The 15,969-nt window shown below is 45.3% G+C and overlaps 1 protein-coding gene across 1 annotated transcript in view; it reads left to right on the top strand.

Annotated features, from left to right (window-relative positions):
* The window catches only part of LOC308162976 (plakophilin-4-like), a 77,265-nt gene that overhangs the window by 5,551 nt on the left and 55,745 nt on the right, over nt 1–15,969 (top strand). The window contains 1 exon segment of the mRNA XM_080537136.1: nt 14,406–14,539. Coding sequence (XP_080393262.1) covers nt 14,411–14,539 — 129 coding nt within the window. The 5' untranslated portion in view covers nt 14,406–14,410.

Genomic DNA, 15,969 nt, shown 5'->3' with positions numbered 1-15,969 from the left:
ATGTGGCTTAGCGGCAGCCGAGTATTCCCCGACGAGCTCCTAACCTCCCCTACCTAGCTGCTGTTTTACCTCGACCCAGGGGAGTAAGGAATCTCGCTGAATATTTCAAGGTGCTTGTCACCTTATCACTCTGGGGTGCCCGCTCTCTGGTTACTGAAGGTAAAACACCGGAGGGGAGAGGCTGTGTCCCAGTGGAGTGAGTTGGCTAACAAACAAGGCCTCCGGAGACTTCTGCTACAGTCGTTGGCCACTGGAAAACATGACATAACCTGCCATGACACCGCACGATGAATGGACAATTGTTTAGCCTGATGTCATACACCCGTAAGTAATGCGTGTTAAGCTGGAGCCAAAAAAAATGTGCAGTGAGTGTTTTGTTTATGGCAGAAATTTGCTTGCATGTCAGATGTTACCCCTCAGAGAACCCTATAGGTAGCTATGGATCACATAGGTATTATTTGATGTGCTATTGTAGGGTCTGTCTCAGAGAAGGCTGGTGGAGGTAGACATCAGAGGACTGGCTCATTGTGATGCATGGCATGCTAATGCTTATTCCATTCCATGTATTACAATGAGTCCGTCGTCCGTCCTCTGATTTCTACCTCCACCAGCCACCTTCGCTGGTCTGTCTGAAATACTACACACAGTATCAGGTGACTTCCCAGAGTGGTGTGCACTCACGCTTGGGTGCTGGATGTGGTTGAAGGTGATGGTGATGGCATCCCCCTCCTATATCAGGCTGCTATGTTCTGGCTGTCATGAGGGCTGACGTCAGGCTCCCAAGTCTAAAACTGAAACCTGAGCCAACCTGTGGGGTCTCTCTGTCTCACCTGCTCTCCCCTAAGGGACTTTCTAAGAGTAGAGGATTTGCTTGTTAAATGTCAAGTCATTTAAAAGTGTGGTATGTTCGAAAATAAACTTGAAGAAAAAAGGGGGTTGAGACTTTAGAACTGAGTTAATGCAGTTTGAGTCGTGACATTTACAATGGCATTTCATGGATCCAAACTGTGTGCTTTAGCTGTGGTTGAAGATCTAGTGACGTTAAGAGAAGCAGATATCTCTTATCATAGCCTCATCTCTTTTTAGCATGGCAAAGTTATCCAGCCCAATTTCCTGATAAAGTGACAACATCAAAGCTAACAAAATCTGGAGTGTCTAGGAAATGTTGGGCAGATTGATGTCGCTTAAATTAAGCAACCGTTTCCACTGCACTTTTTCTCCTTAATTTTCCCCATCTTTCCAGCTCAAAGCTCAGACACATCCCAGAATAACCTGCAATTTACTCCCTCTGTGTAATGTCTGAAAGGTTGACATTTGGGCAGAGTGTGACTCAACTATGGCTACTATGCTAACATGTATAATGTCAAGTAGTCGACCTGTTAAAGGGCTTATTTTCTCTAATTTGTTTTAACTGTGAAATCACCGCTGGCAACGAAAAGCCCCATATCAACCATTTCCGCATGACATCCTTCGACTGCCTATTGCCAAACCTTCTCTTGTTGCATGCAGTTGAACTCCCAGCTGCTCCAACCTTCCTGAGTTGTTGATACAAAGGCATAGCGTGAACTTCTGTAACTCTTTGCTTGAAATGTTTGGTACGTGTAATGTTTGGTATCTGTGTAATGCTGTAGATTGTTTATACTTACTTCAAACAGTGGTGTCTATTGGGAAGTAACTGAACTGTGTCAACTTGCTAGGGTTTGGGTTCGTTAATCCCAGTCGTTGTTTGGTAAAAGGGAGGATGGAAAGGGCAAAATGATTGAGAAAGACATGGCATCTAGTCATAACTCGGATATAAGAGGAGGACATGTAAGAGGCTAAGAGCATCTCGCTGAGGCGTGATGAACGTGATGGCATTCTACGCTTTGTGGTCTATAGCTCTCTTTGGACATAAATCCCAGTGAATGCTTTTTGATAAAATCACACATTCCACCTCGACGCTGTAAAGTCATGAATGCCCTCCATGAATCATATCTTAAGTGTACAACTAAGGGGGAATTTATTTTACTAACCTGTTGGCTGGGATTTATATTTCAATTAAAGCCCTCCTCATAGATCCTCCATCCCCTGACACCCCCCCACTCCCCATGCAGTATATTTCCACTTCCTCTGCGCCAAGCTACCACGTGCTGTGAAGAGTTGTCATGTAAAAATGCTCTTGTTCAAAAAAAGTGTTTCTGAATCAACATTCAGACGTCCTCAAAGCATTTAGCTTACTGGCATTCAGCTCACTGACCCCACCTAAACCATTGTAGCAAAAGGGCAACTGTTTGGACAGTTGGCCCCTTTCTTAAAAAAACTAATTTCCCTTTACCATGGCTTTCCTTTATCGCTCAGTGCATGCTAGTCCCCAGTTGGATAAGATACTGCATTTTGTTTACGTTGCATTTATTTCTACTCAGGCCCCAAGGTAGGCTCCAACACAAAGACTCATCTGTTGCTCTAATTGGAATAGTGTAGCTAGATATGGAACACATACTTTTCCTGTGTACATACAGTCTATGAATTCAAATGCTGTGGAATGTTATGCATAGTCCCCAAGTTGGAAGATAAATGTACTTGGTTTTACTAAAGCTTAGTTATTTCTTTTCTTCTCTGCACCCTGGACCTTGACATGGTGTTGCTTTCAGAAGTGTTTATTGAGTCGGTCTGCTCAAGGACACTCTTAGACAGAATGCATCTGATGACAAAAGGAGTCTGCTGCTATATCCCTGATATAAACCAATGAGTTGTCCTTGATATAAACCATTGTGTGGTTTCGTGCATAATTCCTCTTTTGAGAAGTTCGTAGCTTCGTAGTAGAAGCTTGTGATTAAGGTCAAGAATGACTTTATACACAGATTCCGTGTGACATGCTTGTTTGTGCAAATTGAAAGACAAGACGGTGTTGAAAAAAGTCGCTCCCACACACTGTCTCTGCTCGCGTGTTTAAGTCAGAGACCCTCGCCAAACAGTTTGTTTTGACGGCTCATTGCCATATCGGCTGTGTTGGTTTTGCAGCAGCAGTCCAAGAAACTGTTTGATTCCATCATTCACTACAGATTTAGAACAGCCATCAAACGTGAAGGATTTTAGATATGTGGGAATTGTACACAGGCCTGTGTTCCCTGTGTTTCCTGTGTATAGTGAAGGTCAGGAGAAGGCAGGTGTTTGTGCTGGGAAAGAGAAGAGGTCTGGGGGGGATGGGCCTTTAGGAGGAAGGAAATGGGGAATCAAATTGAGAACCCTATTGAAACGACCCTGAAGTCTGATTGCTGAGGAGGCTATGAGGTCAACACTTGCCTCCCACACTGCAGGTCAGGGACGTATGGAGAAGATAAGGTAAATACCAGTGTGGGCCTGTTTGAAGTCTTAATAAGCCTTAAAGCTATGTGCACCGCATCACCCGCTCTACCATTACCAAGCCTCAATGATCAACTCGGCTCGGAACAATTTCTTATTTCAGAAGAAATTTACTTCAATCCCGTAATACCAATGCTGTTATTAAGCTGCTCTTTTCATGCGGTTATCAGCTGCAACCCCCTCAATTGAATGGACGCTCCGCGTTTCTCTCTGACCCCTGCCCGTCCACTCTGAAACGGTGAGTATTTAATAAGCACCGTTAATGCAAATCAGCCACGGGGGGAGAGACACCGACAGTTTCATCTTGCGTCTCTCCTGTTTCCGCTTGCTCTAGTCTCGGGGATATCCAACACTACTGTTTTACCCTTTTACTTCTCCTAGGTGGAAGTAGTCTCCTATAGGTGGAAGTAGTCTCCTATAGGTAGAAGTAGTCTCCTATAGGTGGAAGTAGTCTCCTATAGGTGGAAGTAGTCTCCTAGGTGGAAGTAGTCTCCTATAGGTGGAAGTAGTCTCCTATAGGTGGAAGTAGTCTCCTATAGGTGGAAGTAGTCTCTTAGGTGGAAGTAGTCTCCTATAGGTGGAAGTAGTCTCCTATAGGTGGAAGTAGTCTCCTATAGGTGGAAGTAGTCTCCTAGGTGGAAGTAGTCTCCTAGGTGGAAGTAGTCTCCTAGGTGGAAGTAGTCTCCTATAGGTAGAAGTAGTCTCCTATAGGTGGAAGTAGTCTCCTATAGGTGGAAGTAGTCTCCTAGGTGGAAGTAGTCTCCTAGGTGGAAGTAGTCTCCTATAGATGGAAGTAGTCTCCTAGGTGGAAGTAGTCTCCTAGGTGGAAGTAGTCTCCTATAGGTGGAAGTAGTCTCCTAGGTGGAAGTAGTCTCCTAGGTGGAAGTAGTCTCCTAGGTGGAAGTAGTCTCCTATAGGTGGAAGTAGTCTCCTAGGTGGAAGTAGTCTCCTAGGTAGAAGTACCGGTAGTCTCCTAGGTGGAAGTAGTCTCCTAGATGGAAGTAGTCTCCTAGGTGGAAGTCGTCTCCTAGGTGGAAGTAGTCTCCTAGATGGAAGTAGTCTCCTAGGTGGAAGTCGTCTCCTAGGTGGAAGTAGTCTCCTAGGTGGAAGTAGTCTCCTAGGAAGAAGTAGTCTCCTAGGTGGAAGTTGTCTCCTATAGGTGGAAGTAGTCTCCTAGGTAGAAGTAGTCTCCTAGGTGGAAGTAGTCTCCTATAGGTGGAAGTAGTCTCCTATAGGTGGAAGTTGTCTCCTAGGTGGAAGTAGTCTCCTATAGGTGGAAGTAGTCTCCTAGGTGGAAGTAGTCTCCTAGGTGGAAGTAGTCTCCTAGGTGGAAGTAGTCTCCTAGGTGGAAGTAGTCTCCTAGGTGGAAGTAGTCTCCTAGGTAGAAGTAGTCTCCTATAGGTGGAAGTAGTCTCCTATAGGTAGAAGTAGTCTCCTAGGTAGAAGTAGTCTCCTAGGTGGAAGTAGTCTCCTATAGGTGGAAGTAGTCTCCTAGGTGGAAGTAGTCTCCTAGGTGGAAGTAGTCTCCTAGATGGAAGTAGTCTCCTAGGTAGAAGTAGTCTCCTAGGTGGAAGTAGTCTCCTATAGGTGGAAGTAGTCTCCTAGATGGAAGTAGTCTCCTAGATGGAAGTAGTCTCCTAGGTTGAAGTAGTCTCCTAGATGGAAGTAGTCTCCTATAGGTGGAAGTAGTCTCCTAGATGGAAGTAGTCTCCTAGGTAGAAGTAGTCTCCTATAGGTGGAAGTAGTCTCCTAGGTGGAAGTAGTCTCCTATAGATAGAAGTAGTCTCCTAGATGGAAGTAGTCTCCTAGGTAGAAGTAGTCTCCTAGGTGGAAGTAGTCTCCTAGGTAGAAGTAGTCTCCTATAGGTGGAAGTAGTCTCCTAGGTGGAAGTAGTCTCCTATAGATAGAAGTAGTCTCCTGGGTGGAAGTAGTCTCCTAGATGGAAGTAGTCTCCTAGATAGAAGTAGTCTCCTAGGTGGAAGTAGTCTCCTAGATGGAAGTAGTCTCCTAGATAGAAGTAGTCTCCTAGGTAGAAGTAGTCTCCTAGATGGAAGTTGTCTCCTAGGTGGAAGTAGTCTCCTAGGTGGAAGTAGTCTCCTAGGTAGAAGTAGTCTCCTATAGGTGGAAGTAGTCTCCTATAGGTGGAAGTAGTCTCCTAGGTAGAAGTAGTCTCCTAGGTAGAAGTAGTCTCCTATAGGTGGAAGTAGTCTCCTAGGTGGAAGTAGTCTCCTAGGTGGAAGTAGTCTCCTATAGGTGGAAGTAGTCTCCTAGGTGGAAGTAGTCTCCTAGGTAGAAGTAGTCTCCTAGGTAGAAGTAGTCTCCTATAGGTGGAAGTAGTCTCCTAGGTGGAAGTAGTCTCCTAGGTGGAAGTAGTCTCCTAGATAGAAGTAGTCTCCTAGATGGAAGTAGTCTCCTATAGGTGGAAGTAGTCTCCTAGGTGGAAGTAGTCTCCTAGATGGAAGTAGTCTCCTAGGTGGAAGTAGTCTCCTATAGGTGGAAGTAGTCTCCTAGGTGGAAGTAGTCTCCTATAGGTGGAAGTAGTCTCCTAGGTGGAAGTAGTCTCCTAGGTGGAAGTAGTCTCCTAGGTGGAAGTAGTCTCCTAGATGGAAGTAGTCTCCTAAAGTAGTCCTCTCCAGGATTGTTGGGATGGGCTTTCTTCTCATGACTTTCTCTCAATGACAGTCAAAGTGATTGTTACATAGTAATAACCAACAGTAGTTTGGTTTCTTTCATGGAGGTCATTGAAACAAGCTCGACCAAGTACAGGTACTGTACATCAACGTTGACCCGAGCGGGACATGGACTTCAGCCAACAAGAGTCTTCAGAGGGGGGTCTTCAGAGGAATGGCAGCACTGCTGTGATGAAGCCACATGTCATTTTCTCTCTCCATGGTGGGGACGAGAGGGGAACTGACACGGTCTCAGCCCCACTGGGCTCCCTGCCCATGTCCGCCCCGTGGCTGTGTGCAGGCCTGTCAATACCAATGATGGAGCATAGCAAGACATAAAGAAGATTGATAGAAGGCGTTCATATTAATCCTCCGCCATGCACTCACATACTGCACCACTCTGACACTTTGTTTTCACTTTGTCCACAGACACACACACACACACACACACACAAACACACACACACACACACACACACACACACACACACACACACACCGAGGAATTTACATGAATTTCGCACAGAGGGTGGTGTGTGAGGACTGTAATAACTGTGCCCTCTGTCATCCCGCTTATCTCCCCGATCAGCCATAATGAACCTACAAGGATGCCCTATTGATGAATACTGGTCGACTAAGCTAAGCTAATGCTGTTCTTAGCAGTGTGATTGATCATTTGTCAGAGGACAGTACATCTGCTGCTATAATCACTCTAAAACGGGGAAGCAGGCGGAGGTGCTGAGTGTGCTTGGTTATTCACCGTCGACAGCTTGCATTGTAGGGGCCAGAACACTGCCAAATAGAGGCCCAATTGTTATGCAAATAGGCTTTTATATCGTATATGATTTCTCTCATTTCGATCATCTTGGTATTTCTATGCTGCCCCTCTCCATAAAACCCAGCAGCACACTTGTTCATATTGAAATGTGATAAGATAACCAGACGATATGGCCCATGAAATGAGCAGAATGAAAGCCAACACCTCGAGTGCGAGTCGGAATCGGGAATGGAACATTGATTAAACTGAATTTATTTCCGCCCGGGTTGAAATAATGAATAACTTTCACCTCACTTTTCCGGCCCTGATCACCATTTCAGATATGTCTTCATTCACACGTCACCACCACGGCAGTTTCATGACTGCATGAAATCCTCAGAATTATGTCTGGGGTTATTTCTGTCTGTCTTTGTCCTGTTCCTTTTTTTTCTCGAACAAATTACCCTGTTGTGTGTTCACTCTCCTGGACAAAATTGGAGCATTAAAGTTGCAACCCTGGTCCCTTTTGCCAGGAGGAAGGACACATCCTTGGTTGACTCTTGTGTTCTGACCATTTTACAATAATGTCTTTAGAGTAACAGAGCAACCAGTCCAGAGAGCCATTGAAGGGTCTGAATGTACAGTACGTGCTACTGACTTCATCTGGCAAGAAGGAGCATGTTCGCTCCATTCCCCTACTTTAGCCCTAACTACATGGGTTTAATTTACATATAATCAGAGTGTGATTGATGGCTCTCTCTGTCATGACATGTTACAGGTGACATATTTCAGACTTATCTGATGAAACAAATCAGCTACTCTGGGAGTCTTAAAGGGATAGTTCACTTGTTTACACCTTATAGTCAGATGGGCCAATACCCTGAAAAAGTAGTACGAGCCAAGAGAAACTATAATCCATGTTTCCGAGTTTGTTAAAAAAACACTACTAACCTCGGCTAACTTTAGCCACCACTAAACACTATGGATAACAGTTTCCCCTAACCCCATGGACTACTTTCAGGCTAAGGAACCACCTAACTATAAGGTATAACCCTTTTAAGTATTCAAAGGTGAATGAGTACAGGAGGACATGCCTTATCGAGGTCTGTGGCAGAAAACAAAAAGACGGATTATATTTACATGTGTTAAGTCAACTTCCCCTGAAACTCCTCTTCAGGGTGCGTATCTCTTTGATATGATAACATCCAATATCAAGAGAGGCTGATAGCAACGGTATGCTGTGTGTGTTGTACGGACTGCTCTGTGGTAGGCTATGACTGTGCTTCCTGCCTTCCCTCATGCCAAGCCCATCCCTGTACACACACAGGTCCTGATAGGCCCTGAGTGCTTTGGGTATTACAACATTGTGTGGGATTTGATTTAAAGTGTGCGAGGCAGCCGGGATCTGAAGGATTCCTGCACATTTCCAAGCCGTCTCCAATCATTTCCTTTCAATGGGAGCAGAGGCCTACTCCCCACCATACAGTCAACCTGGGCTTTTATTCAGACACGTTTATCCATCACCACCCCAAGAGGTATGTCCCGCTCCACGCTGGGTTATATGGTGTATATTACTGGATGTGTGTGTGTGTGTGTGTGTGTGTGTGTGTGTGTGTGTGTGTCTGTGTGTCTGTGTGTGTGTCTGTGTGTGTCTGTGTGTGTCTGTGTGTGTGTCTGTCTGTGTGTGTGTGTGTGTGTGTGTGTGTCTCTGTGTGTGTCTGTGTGTGTGTGTTTCTCGTTGGGAGACATTCCTCAGCCATGGGGTGTGTCAAACAGAGTAAAGCATTTTCAGCTGTTGAGAGTGACAGAAAGTCAAACATTTAGGGAACTAATAATAGTCTTTTGTTTTATGAGGTCAAAGGAGGCACTACGTAGGACATACAGCACACATGCAACATGACTATTTTGCCCTCCTCTTCAATTTAATTAATGTTTTATTATTTATTTTTAAGCAATGCAATTGTAAAAATAAAAAAAACACTGTATAGCTTCAAAGCACGGTTAAAACCGTGGATGTGGATGGTCAGTTCGTGCATCCATAGCTGTGTCTAGGCACATGCATTTCTCCAGCCCCATCCCTCAGCTGTTTTTTGTTGTTGTTGTTGTTTGAATTACAGATTGAAACCTTAAGGCCATGTTGTTTGTGTATATCACACATTAAGAACCAGCTTACACCAATTAGTTTAGTTAGTTTTGGCTCTGGTCAGTGGTTTCTAAACATGTGATTTGTCTGTGTAATAGTTTATGCTGGGGTTTTTCTGAATCTGTCCGTCAACTACCGAACTATGTTGGTTTATTGCTGCAGTAATGACAAATACTGTCATAATAATGTTTTTTTGTTTTGTTTTTATTGGGGTTGAAATATGGTTTCGACCATGCTTTGTGAAGTCTGAAAAGGCACACGAGACCACAAATATCACTTTTATTTAGCTAACTCAATATGCTATTGGAGAGAAGCAATTAAGCATGGTTGGTCTTCGGGGACTTTACTGCGGCTGCTTTCAGCTCTGTAATGGAAGCCTCCTTCTTTACAAGGTCTCTCGTATAACACTCCGGCCCTGTGGGTCATTGTAGATAGCCACAGCATCGATCAGTAGGCTTAGATTGGAATTAATAATGGCCTTTGTTTAACTCCCCCATGCTTGCTGAAGAAGTTCAGAAGAAGGACTAAATGGGGACGGAGAGTTTTAATGGAATGTTAAACTTAACCCAACGTAATACATTTATTGGGCCTGCTGCCAAAACTTGTATAGGCAGTTTTTTAAAGCTTGTGGCCAGACAAGCAGACTAGTTTGGTGGTCCAGTTGTCAATTAGAGATATAATGAACTACACTTAATACCAATGGGAGTTCACTGTCTATAATGTATGGAATAGCCTCCTAACCTTTTGGCTTACAGTATATCTAATAATTGAGTAGTCAAAAGTAAGGGGACACCACATTGTCGTAGCCTTTCATTTCACTTGCAGTTTAAGTCTGCTAGCTGGAGAGACAACTCATGGCTCTATTTGTGCAGCAGCAGCAGCGCCAGGCTCTCGCGTTGGAAGACTGAGTAATCATCATTTGAACTGCAGCTCTTCTGAGACTCCCTGCCTCTGAAATTCAGGCTAATGTATAATTATTTCAGAGCTTTTTTTTTTTTTTTTTTTTTTTTTTCCTCCTCTCCCTCCTGCTTGTCTTTGTTGGACGACTGTGACCTGGTTAATATAAGTGTCAATCAGCCTTACGGAGCTTTTCCCTCTAGTTATTCTGTTCCTTCTTGTTGATTGACACCCCAATGTGTCTTCTTGACCTGCGGTAACACAGCGTTCAGGCAGGGGACAAAGGGGTGGTCTACAGTTTGCAGATGAAAATGAGAAATAGAGAAATGTGTCTGTCTGCCTTTCATTGATATGCTTCCTGTGCTCTCCCTGGGGGACGACGACCCGAAGCACAAGTGACTCACGAGAAATGTGCGAGTGACGAAATCATTTGTCAGTAGATTTTTTATCTTAGAGATTCATGAAGGCAGGCGGAAACGTTTGGCCGTGCAGCAGGGGTGTCTATTCCTAGTTTTGTCAATGTCTTATCGACTTTCGCTGCTAGACTACCATACCCTTCCCCAACATATAACCACATTGATCATGCTGCAGACCCAGCCTTGCAGTATGATTGTAGGAATGTGATTCTGTCTTTTGTGTTGCAGAACGGGAAACCTGCTGCAAACCTGTTTTAATTGAGTCAGGGCCAGGCTAAATGTAACACATTTTAACATCTGTAATGTTACTTTGAATATTTCCCTGTATGAAGAAAGAAAATAGGCTCTGGACTGAGTTGGGTAAGAACAGTTCTGGGGAGTGGCTTATGTATGAGGTCACTGAAATTAGACCATGTGAGCTGTATGGCTGGAGTCAGAAGGGTTTTAATGATGTGGAAAAGGGTATTTGGATTTGACTTTCGTCAAGGCAGACTGGATCAGGACAGCTGCCAGGTAGCTAATGGTGTTTAGAGAGATGCTCATTGTTTTGTTGCTCTTTCGACCTTTGGAGAACTTCCAGGACTGGAAGTCAAATTAATCGCTTGTTACCAAAAATGGGGGTTGTGTGTGTGTGTGTGTGTGTGTGTGTGTGTGTGTGTGTGTGTGTGTGTGTGTGTGTGTGTGTGCGCGTGTGTGTGTGTGTGTGTGCGTGCGGTCAGTGGTGGGATAATATCACCTGGGGAAAGCTCCTTACTGCAGCCAGATTTGGTTTGTTTCTTTGGGTGTTTTGTCTCCACAAAAAATGCAATAGTCCCTCCCTTAAAGACTGGGATTGAGGTCCAAGTAGAGCACCTTGTCTGTGTTTATGAGGGTACAGCTGAGTCATGGGTAAACGACCCGTTGAGTAATCATATGGGAGCATCTCTTTGTTTAGTGTGACTAAGCCTGGCTCCTGTGAACTCTGGGTATTGTCCTGGAGCATGTTCCTAATTACAGTCTTTAAAGCTGCGCTGATTGCATTTGAGTGCTTTGCATCTTGGGTACGCTTACTTGGCAGCTTTTTTACCTTAGCTTTGAACACAGCAACATACTAGACTTCAAACTGTCAGAGGGGTCTGCTGTATGGAAGCCAGCCAGTTCATTTTTCTCATCACAGCTTGAAGGAAACAAGAGAGGTAATCTTGAAGAACCAGCCGGGTCGGTTGCCGTGCTCTGAAACCTGACATGTACCAGTAGTGCAGACAGAGGTGTGCTGCTATGCACTCAGCGGTCTGATCTCAGAACTGCTGAGAACCCAGAGCCTAGAGTTAAATAGCCCTGGTACCGGATAGGATGGGAAATTTCAGAGGTAAGCTAAGATACAAATCACAATGTTCCTTTTGCTTAGAGGGGAAGCAGATTTGCTCTGCCTTCCGCATATTGCTTTTCTGAGAGTGCATTTCCAACAGTGTGCTCAGTATGCAGTTGGGCAATTGCCAGTGCTTAAAAAAAAAAAAGTGTCATGATGACTTATTCATTCTATCCCACAGTTTTAAGTCTTGCTGTGAAGCATTGCATTTGGTTTGGCATCATAATCATTATCTAAATCATTTGTGGTGGAAAATAAATAGTTGTACATGGGTGTACGAATACTACTGATTTTAACAGAGGTGGTATTCGTGTATGAACATAGACCATTTCATACACTCTTTGGTGGTGACCAAAGCCAAATTGTTGTTCTCTGTGATCCTGACGTGCTAGCTATAATCCTTCCAGAGTATAGGATAGAAACCAGCAGAGAGCCCCTGCCTAGCCTGACCGGGCTACCAACTTCTGCCAGGTTTAAAAAAAAAAAAAAAAAAGCTTCCAGACAACACAATGCCGTCTGTTTTGCAGTTGTTTTTGTAACGTTTTGACTCTGGCAGGGAGGAGGAGCACACAGTTTCCTGTCACTGCTCTGTTTTCTGGGAAATGAAGAGCTTCTCCTTGAGACAAAATGGTGTGTAACAATTATGGAAACATTTTGTTCTGCCTGCCACACATTATAATAAAACATAACATTGCCTGAGAGAATAATGCATGTGGGTGAAATGCATCAATGGAATGAACACAATCAAACTGACTTCAGTCACCATGCAGTCCTATAGGCTGTTATATATCCCTTCCACCATCATGCTTAGTAGTGGTAGGTAGTAGAATCCTCACAGCTCTGTCTGCCACCTGCTAATACCCTGCACATGATCACCTCTGCTGCCTTGAAAAACTTGCACCTCCGTGTTGACAACAGCCCAGAATACCGCCGGGGTCAGATTCGTGTCGAATGTCTGGCCCGACCTCCCACACGCTAGCAAGGCTAGTCTGCTTGTCTTCTCAGTCGCTGCCCAGAGCCTGGGACTGGTACTGTAAACAATCCCTGTCTGGGCCACTGCCTGTCAGCCCCCGTTAAACGGTTCCTTCGTCCTGTATACACCTCTAGTGATCCACAGCCTCTACTACCACACATCATAATGTGCCAGCAGAGCTGCGACTCCACCAATCACCAGCAGTCTTGCCATAATTAATTTGGCATATTAAAAGAGACACTTTGATGGAGGGGAGTATTGAGTCATACTGTGACTGTGAGTGGAGGTCTGGAGCCACGGTGTATGGTTTGTTAACGATGCTTTTCCCGGGGGCGCTAAGTGGCGTAGCACACTAATGCACACACTGCGTTATCGCAAGGTTCCTGGTTCGATTCCGACCCTCAGCATATCTTGCATGTCCTCCCTCCTCTCTCTCACCCATCCTTCCTGTCAATCCCTACTGTCTCTATCCCAATAAAGCAGAAATGCCCTAAAACATATATGTTATATATATATATATATATATATATATATAAAAACACAATCAAAACATGATATATTTAATGATGCTTTCCCAAACAGCTAATAAACCAGCCTCACATTGAATATAGAGGAAGTGGAGAAGATCCGCGGTGACTTTTAACTCAGCCCCTAAGAATATGGCCTCATTCTGTCTGGACACAATAACGTGGTGGTATGATGAAGTGGCTTTAGAAACAGATATGGAATAAGAATTTATAGTTAAGAATATATATAACAGTATATATACCGTATTCTAGCTATATCTACCTATAAATGGCTTTAGCTCCCAGATCATATGACAGCAGTGGAGGGGATATAAGAAACAGTAAAAGTCGTTGTAAAACCCCTGTTCCCCCAAAGTTCCCATCACCTCCCTCTCTCATTCCCGCATAGCCTGTGTCCTATCCGCGGCTGGCGCCTCTTCTGCTGCCCTATCAGCCCAGCGCAGGTACTCAACCGCCCCATCCAGCTTTACAGGCTCCTTCTAGTAAATATGGATCTGTCTTCAGATGCATTCCCCTGGCGTGCGCCCTGTCAACACACATAATGAGGCCATAACTATTTGTGCTCTCCTTTTTTTCATTTCACTCCTGTCGGCCGGCCAGGAGGGAGAGTGAGAGAGGAACATGTTATCTCTTCCGTAAGCCTGCTGACATGTGTTTTCCTTGGTGACCGCGCACACACACACACACACACACACACACACACACACACGCGCACACACTTTGCCAGAAGTAGAATTTTCCTGTGGACTGTATGGTTCACTGGAGTTAGTGGTGTGGTCTGTTTGTGCATTTGTTTTTATGATTCTTTACACAAATCATCACTTAACTTGTTTGTTGCCTCAAGGCCATATGGAATTGACTGTGTGGCTCACTTGACATATTGCATCTCTTTCTGTGGAATGGGCCATATGGCATGTGTGGGTGTGTTTATATATTGTCAATTAATATGTGTGTGTGTGCATATGTGTGTGTGTGTGTGTGTGTGTGTGTGTGTGTGTGTGTGTGTGTGTGCGTGTGTGTGTGTGTGTGTGTGTGTGTGTGCACGGGTGTGTTTTATCCACAGGCAGGGTTAGTGTGTGGGTTTGTGCATGTTATCCACAGGATTAGTGTGTGTGTGTGTGTGTGTGTGTGTGTTATCCACAGGGTGTGTGTGTGTGTGTGTGTGTGTGTGTGTGTGTGTGTGTGTGTGTGTGTGTGCGCGCGTCTGTTTGTGTGTGCGTCTGTTTGTGTGTGCGCGTCTGCGCTTGTACATATACTGTATGTGCATGTACACATATGTGCGTTGGCGTGGCATGTTGAGTGACCAGATTGTGGTGTGTGTGTATCCCTGCAGGAGGAATGCCAGCTCCTGAGCAGAGCCCAGTGACGGAGGAGGGGCTTCTGCTGACCATCCGAGAAGGAGCCACCGACCACAACATGGAGGCCGACAGCACCGCCAACAACATCCTGGCCTCCGTTAAAGAGCAGGTACAGAAAACAATGTAACACCCCCTATCCCCGCCATTCTGTAGCACCGAAGAGTCGTTACAGAAACCTCTGCGACACCTTCCTTAGTGAATGACTGAAAATGTGACGGTACGAAAGGCTACCACCTATTCAATCCCTGCAAAGGTGTGAGTGTGTGTATAACAACGCTGTTATCACTTACCTTTACCCATGATGACACACAGGGGGGGCTGGCCTGGCCTTTACCAGGAAAGTCCTGCAGCAGCCTTGAACGAGCTGATCAAATGCTTTGTTTGTTCGACATTTCCAACGGACACTCTCTTCACAATGAGAGGTTTTGTTTATCTTTTTTAGATACGGCTAAATAGTTTCTACTTTTTTGACCAGAGATATTTTTTGCTGGCAGTTCGGGTCGATGACTAGGTAGTGGCAAATACCTCACAGTGTGTCCACAATCAGAAGATCCATCTAGAGCAAACAGAGGAATGAGCCATGTGTACACAGAGTTACAGACACTCTCTGACTCACTCCCTCCCTCCCTCCCTCCCTCCCTCCCTACCTCCCTCCCTCCCTCCCTCCCTCGCTCTTCCTCTCTGGCTCCGTTCCACACTCCGTTTGTTTACTTTAGACAACAGGAAGGAGGGAGCACCTGTCGATGTCACTTCCTTCCCCCGAGTGCTCCTCTGCCTCTCCTTTGGTCGGGTCATTCAGTCATTCGGGCAGTGCTGGGAGCTAGTCAGGGAGTCAGACGGGGGGGGAAAGAGAGCGAGAGAGAGAGAGAGAGAGAGAGAGAGAGAGCAGTAAGCTGGAGTTAGCCAGGGTGGAGACATGCCTTGGAGGGAATTCTTGTTTGGGATCGGGCGTAGACTGTAAGTTAATCTCTCTCCTCAGTGTTTTAAAGGGAGTTGAGGGAGGGAGAGAGAGAAGTAAGGAAGGAGAGAGGGAGGAAGGGAGAGAGAGAGAGAGAAGGAGGGAGAGAAGGAGAGAGGGAGGGAGGGAGGGAGAGAGAGAGAGAGAAGGAGGGAGAGAAGGAGAGAGGGAGGGAGGGAGAGAGAGAGGGGGAGAGGAAGCTAGTGCCTCATGGAGGTCACAAACGTGGCTAGGGTATTTTGACTTTTTTTTCTTTTGGACGAGGCTTTCCTGTGATTGTGGAAAGTTCACAGCCTTCGAGGGATCCGGGTGCTGTAAACATGCTAGCCTGCGCTGGTGGAGGGGTTTATGATGAGTGTTTGTGTGGTGAGTACTCTCTCCCACTATCTCTCTCCTTTTCAATCTCTCTCTCTCTCTCTCTCTCATTCTCTCTCTCTCTCTGTCTCTCTGTTAAAGCCTCTCCCGATGCCTCTCCCTCTCTATAGCCTCTGCTGTCCCGACTCTGCTCTACCCCAATGCCCAAACAAGGAAAGACTCACCAGGACTTCTTTGATTGAACATTCTCTGTTCATTTGGAGTTG

Source organism: Nansenia antarctica, assembly GCF_963989245.1.
Source record: "Nansenia antarctica genome assembly, chromosome: 7".
Classification (NCBI taxonomy): domain Eukaryota; kingdom Metazoa; phylum Chordata; class Actinopteri; order Argentiniformes; family Microstomatidae; genus Nansenia; species Nansenia antarctica.
The sequence above is the reverse complement of the archived record's forward strand: the minus strand, read 5'-3'. Positions and strand labels throughout refer to the sequence as shown.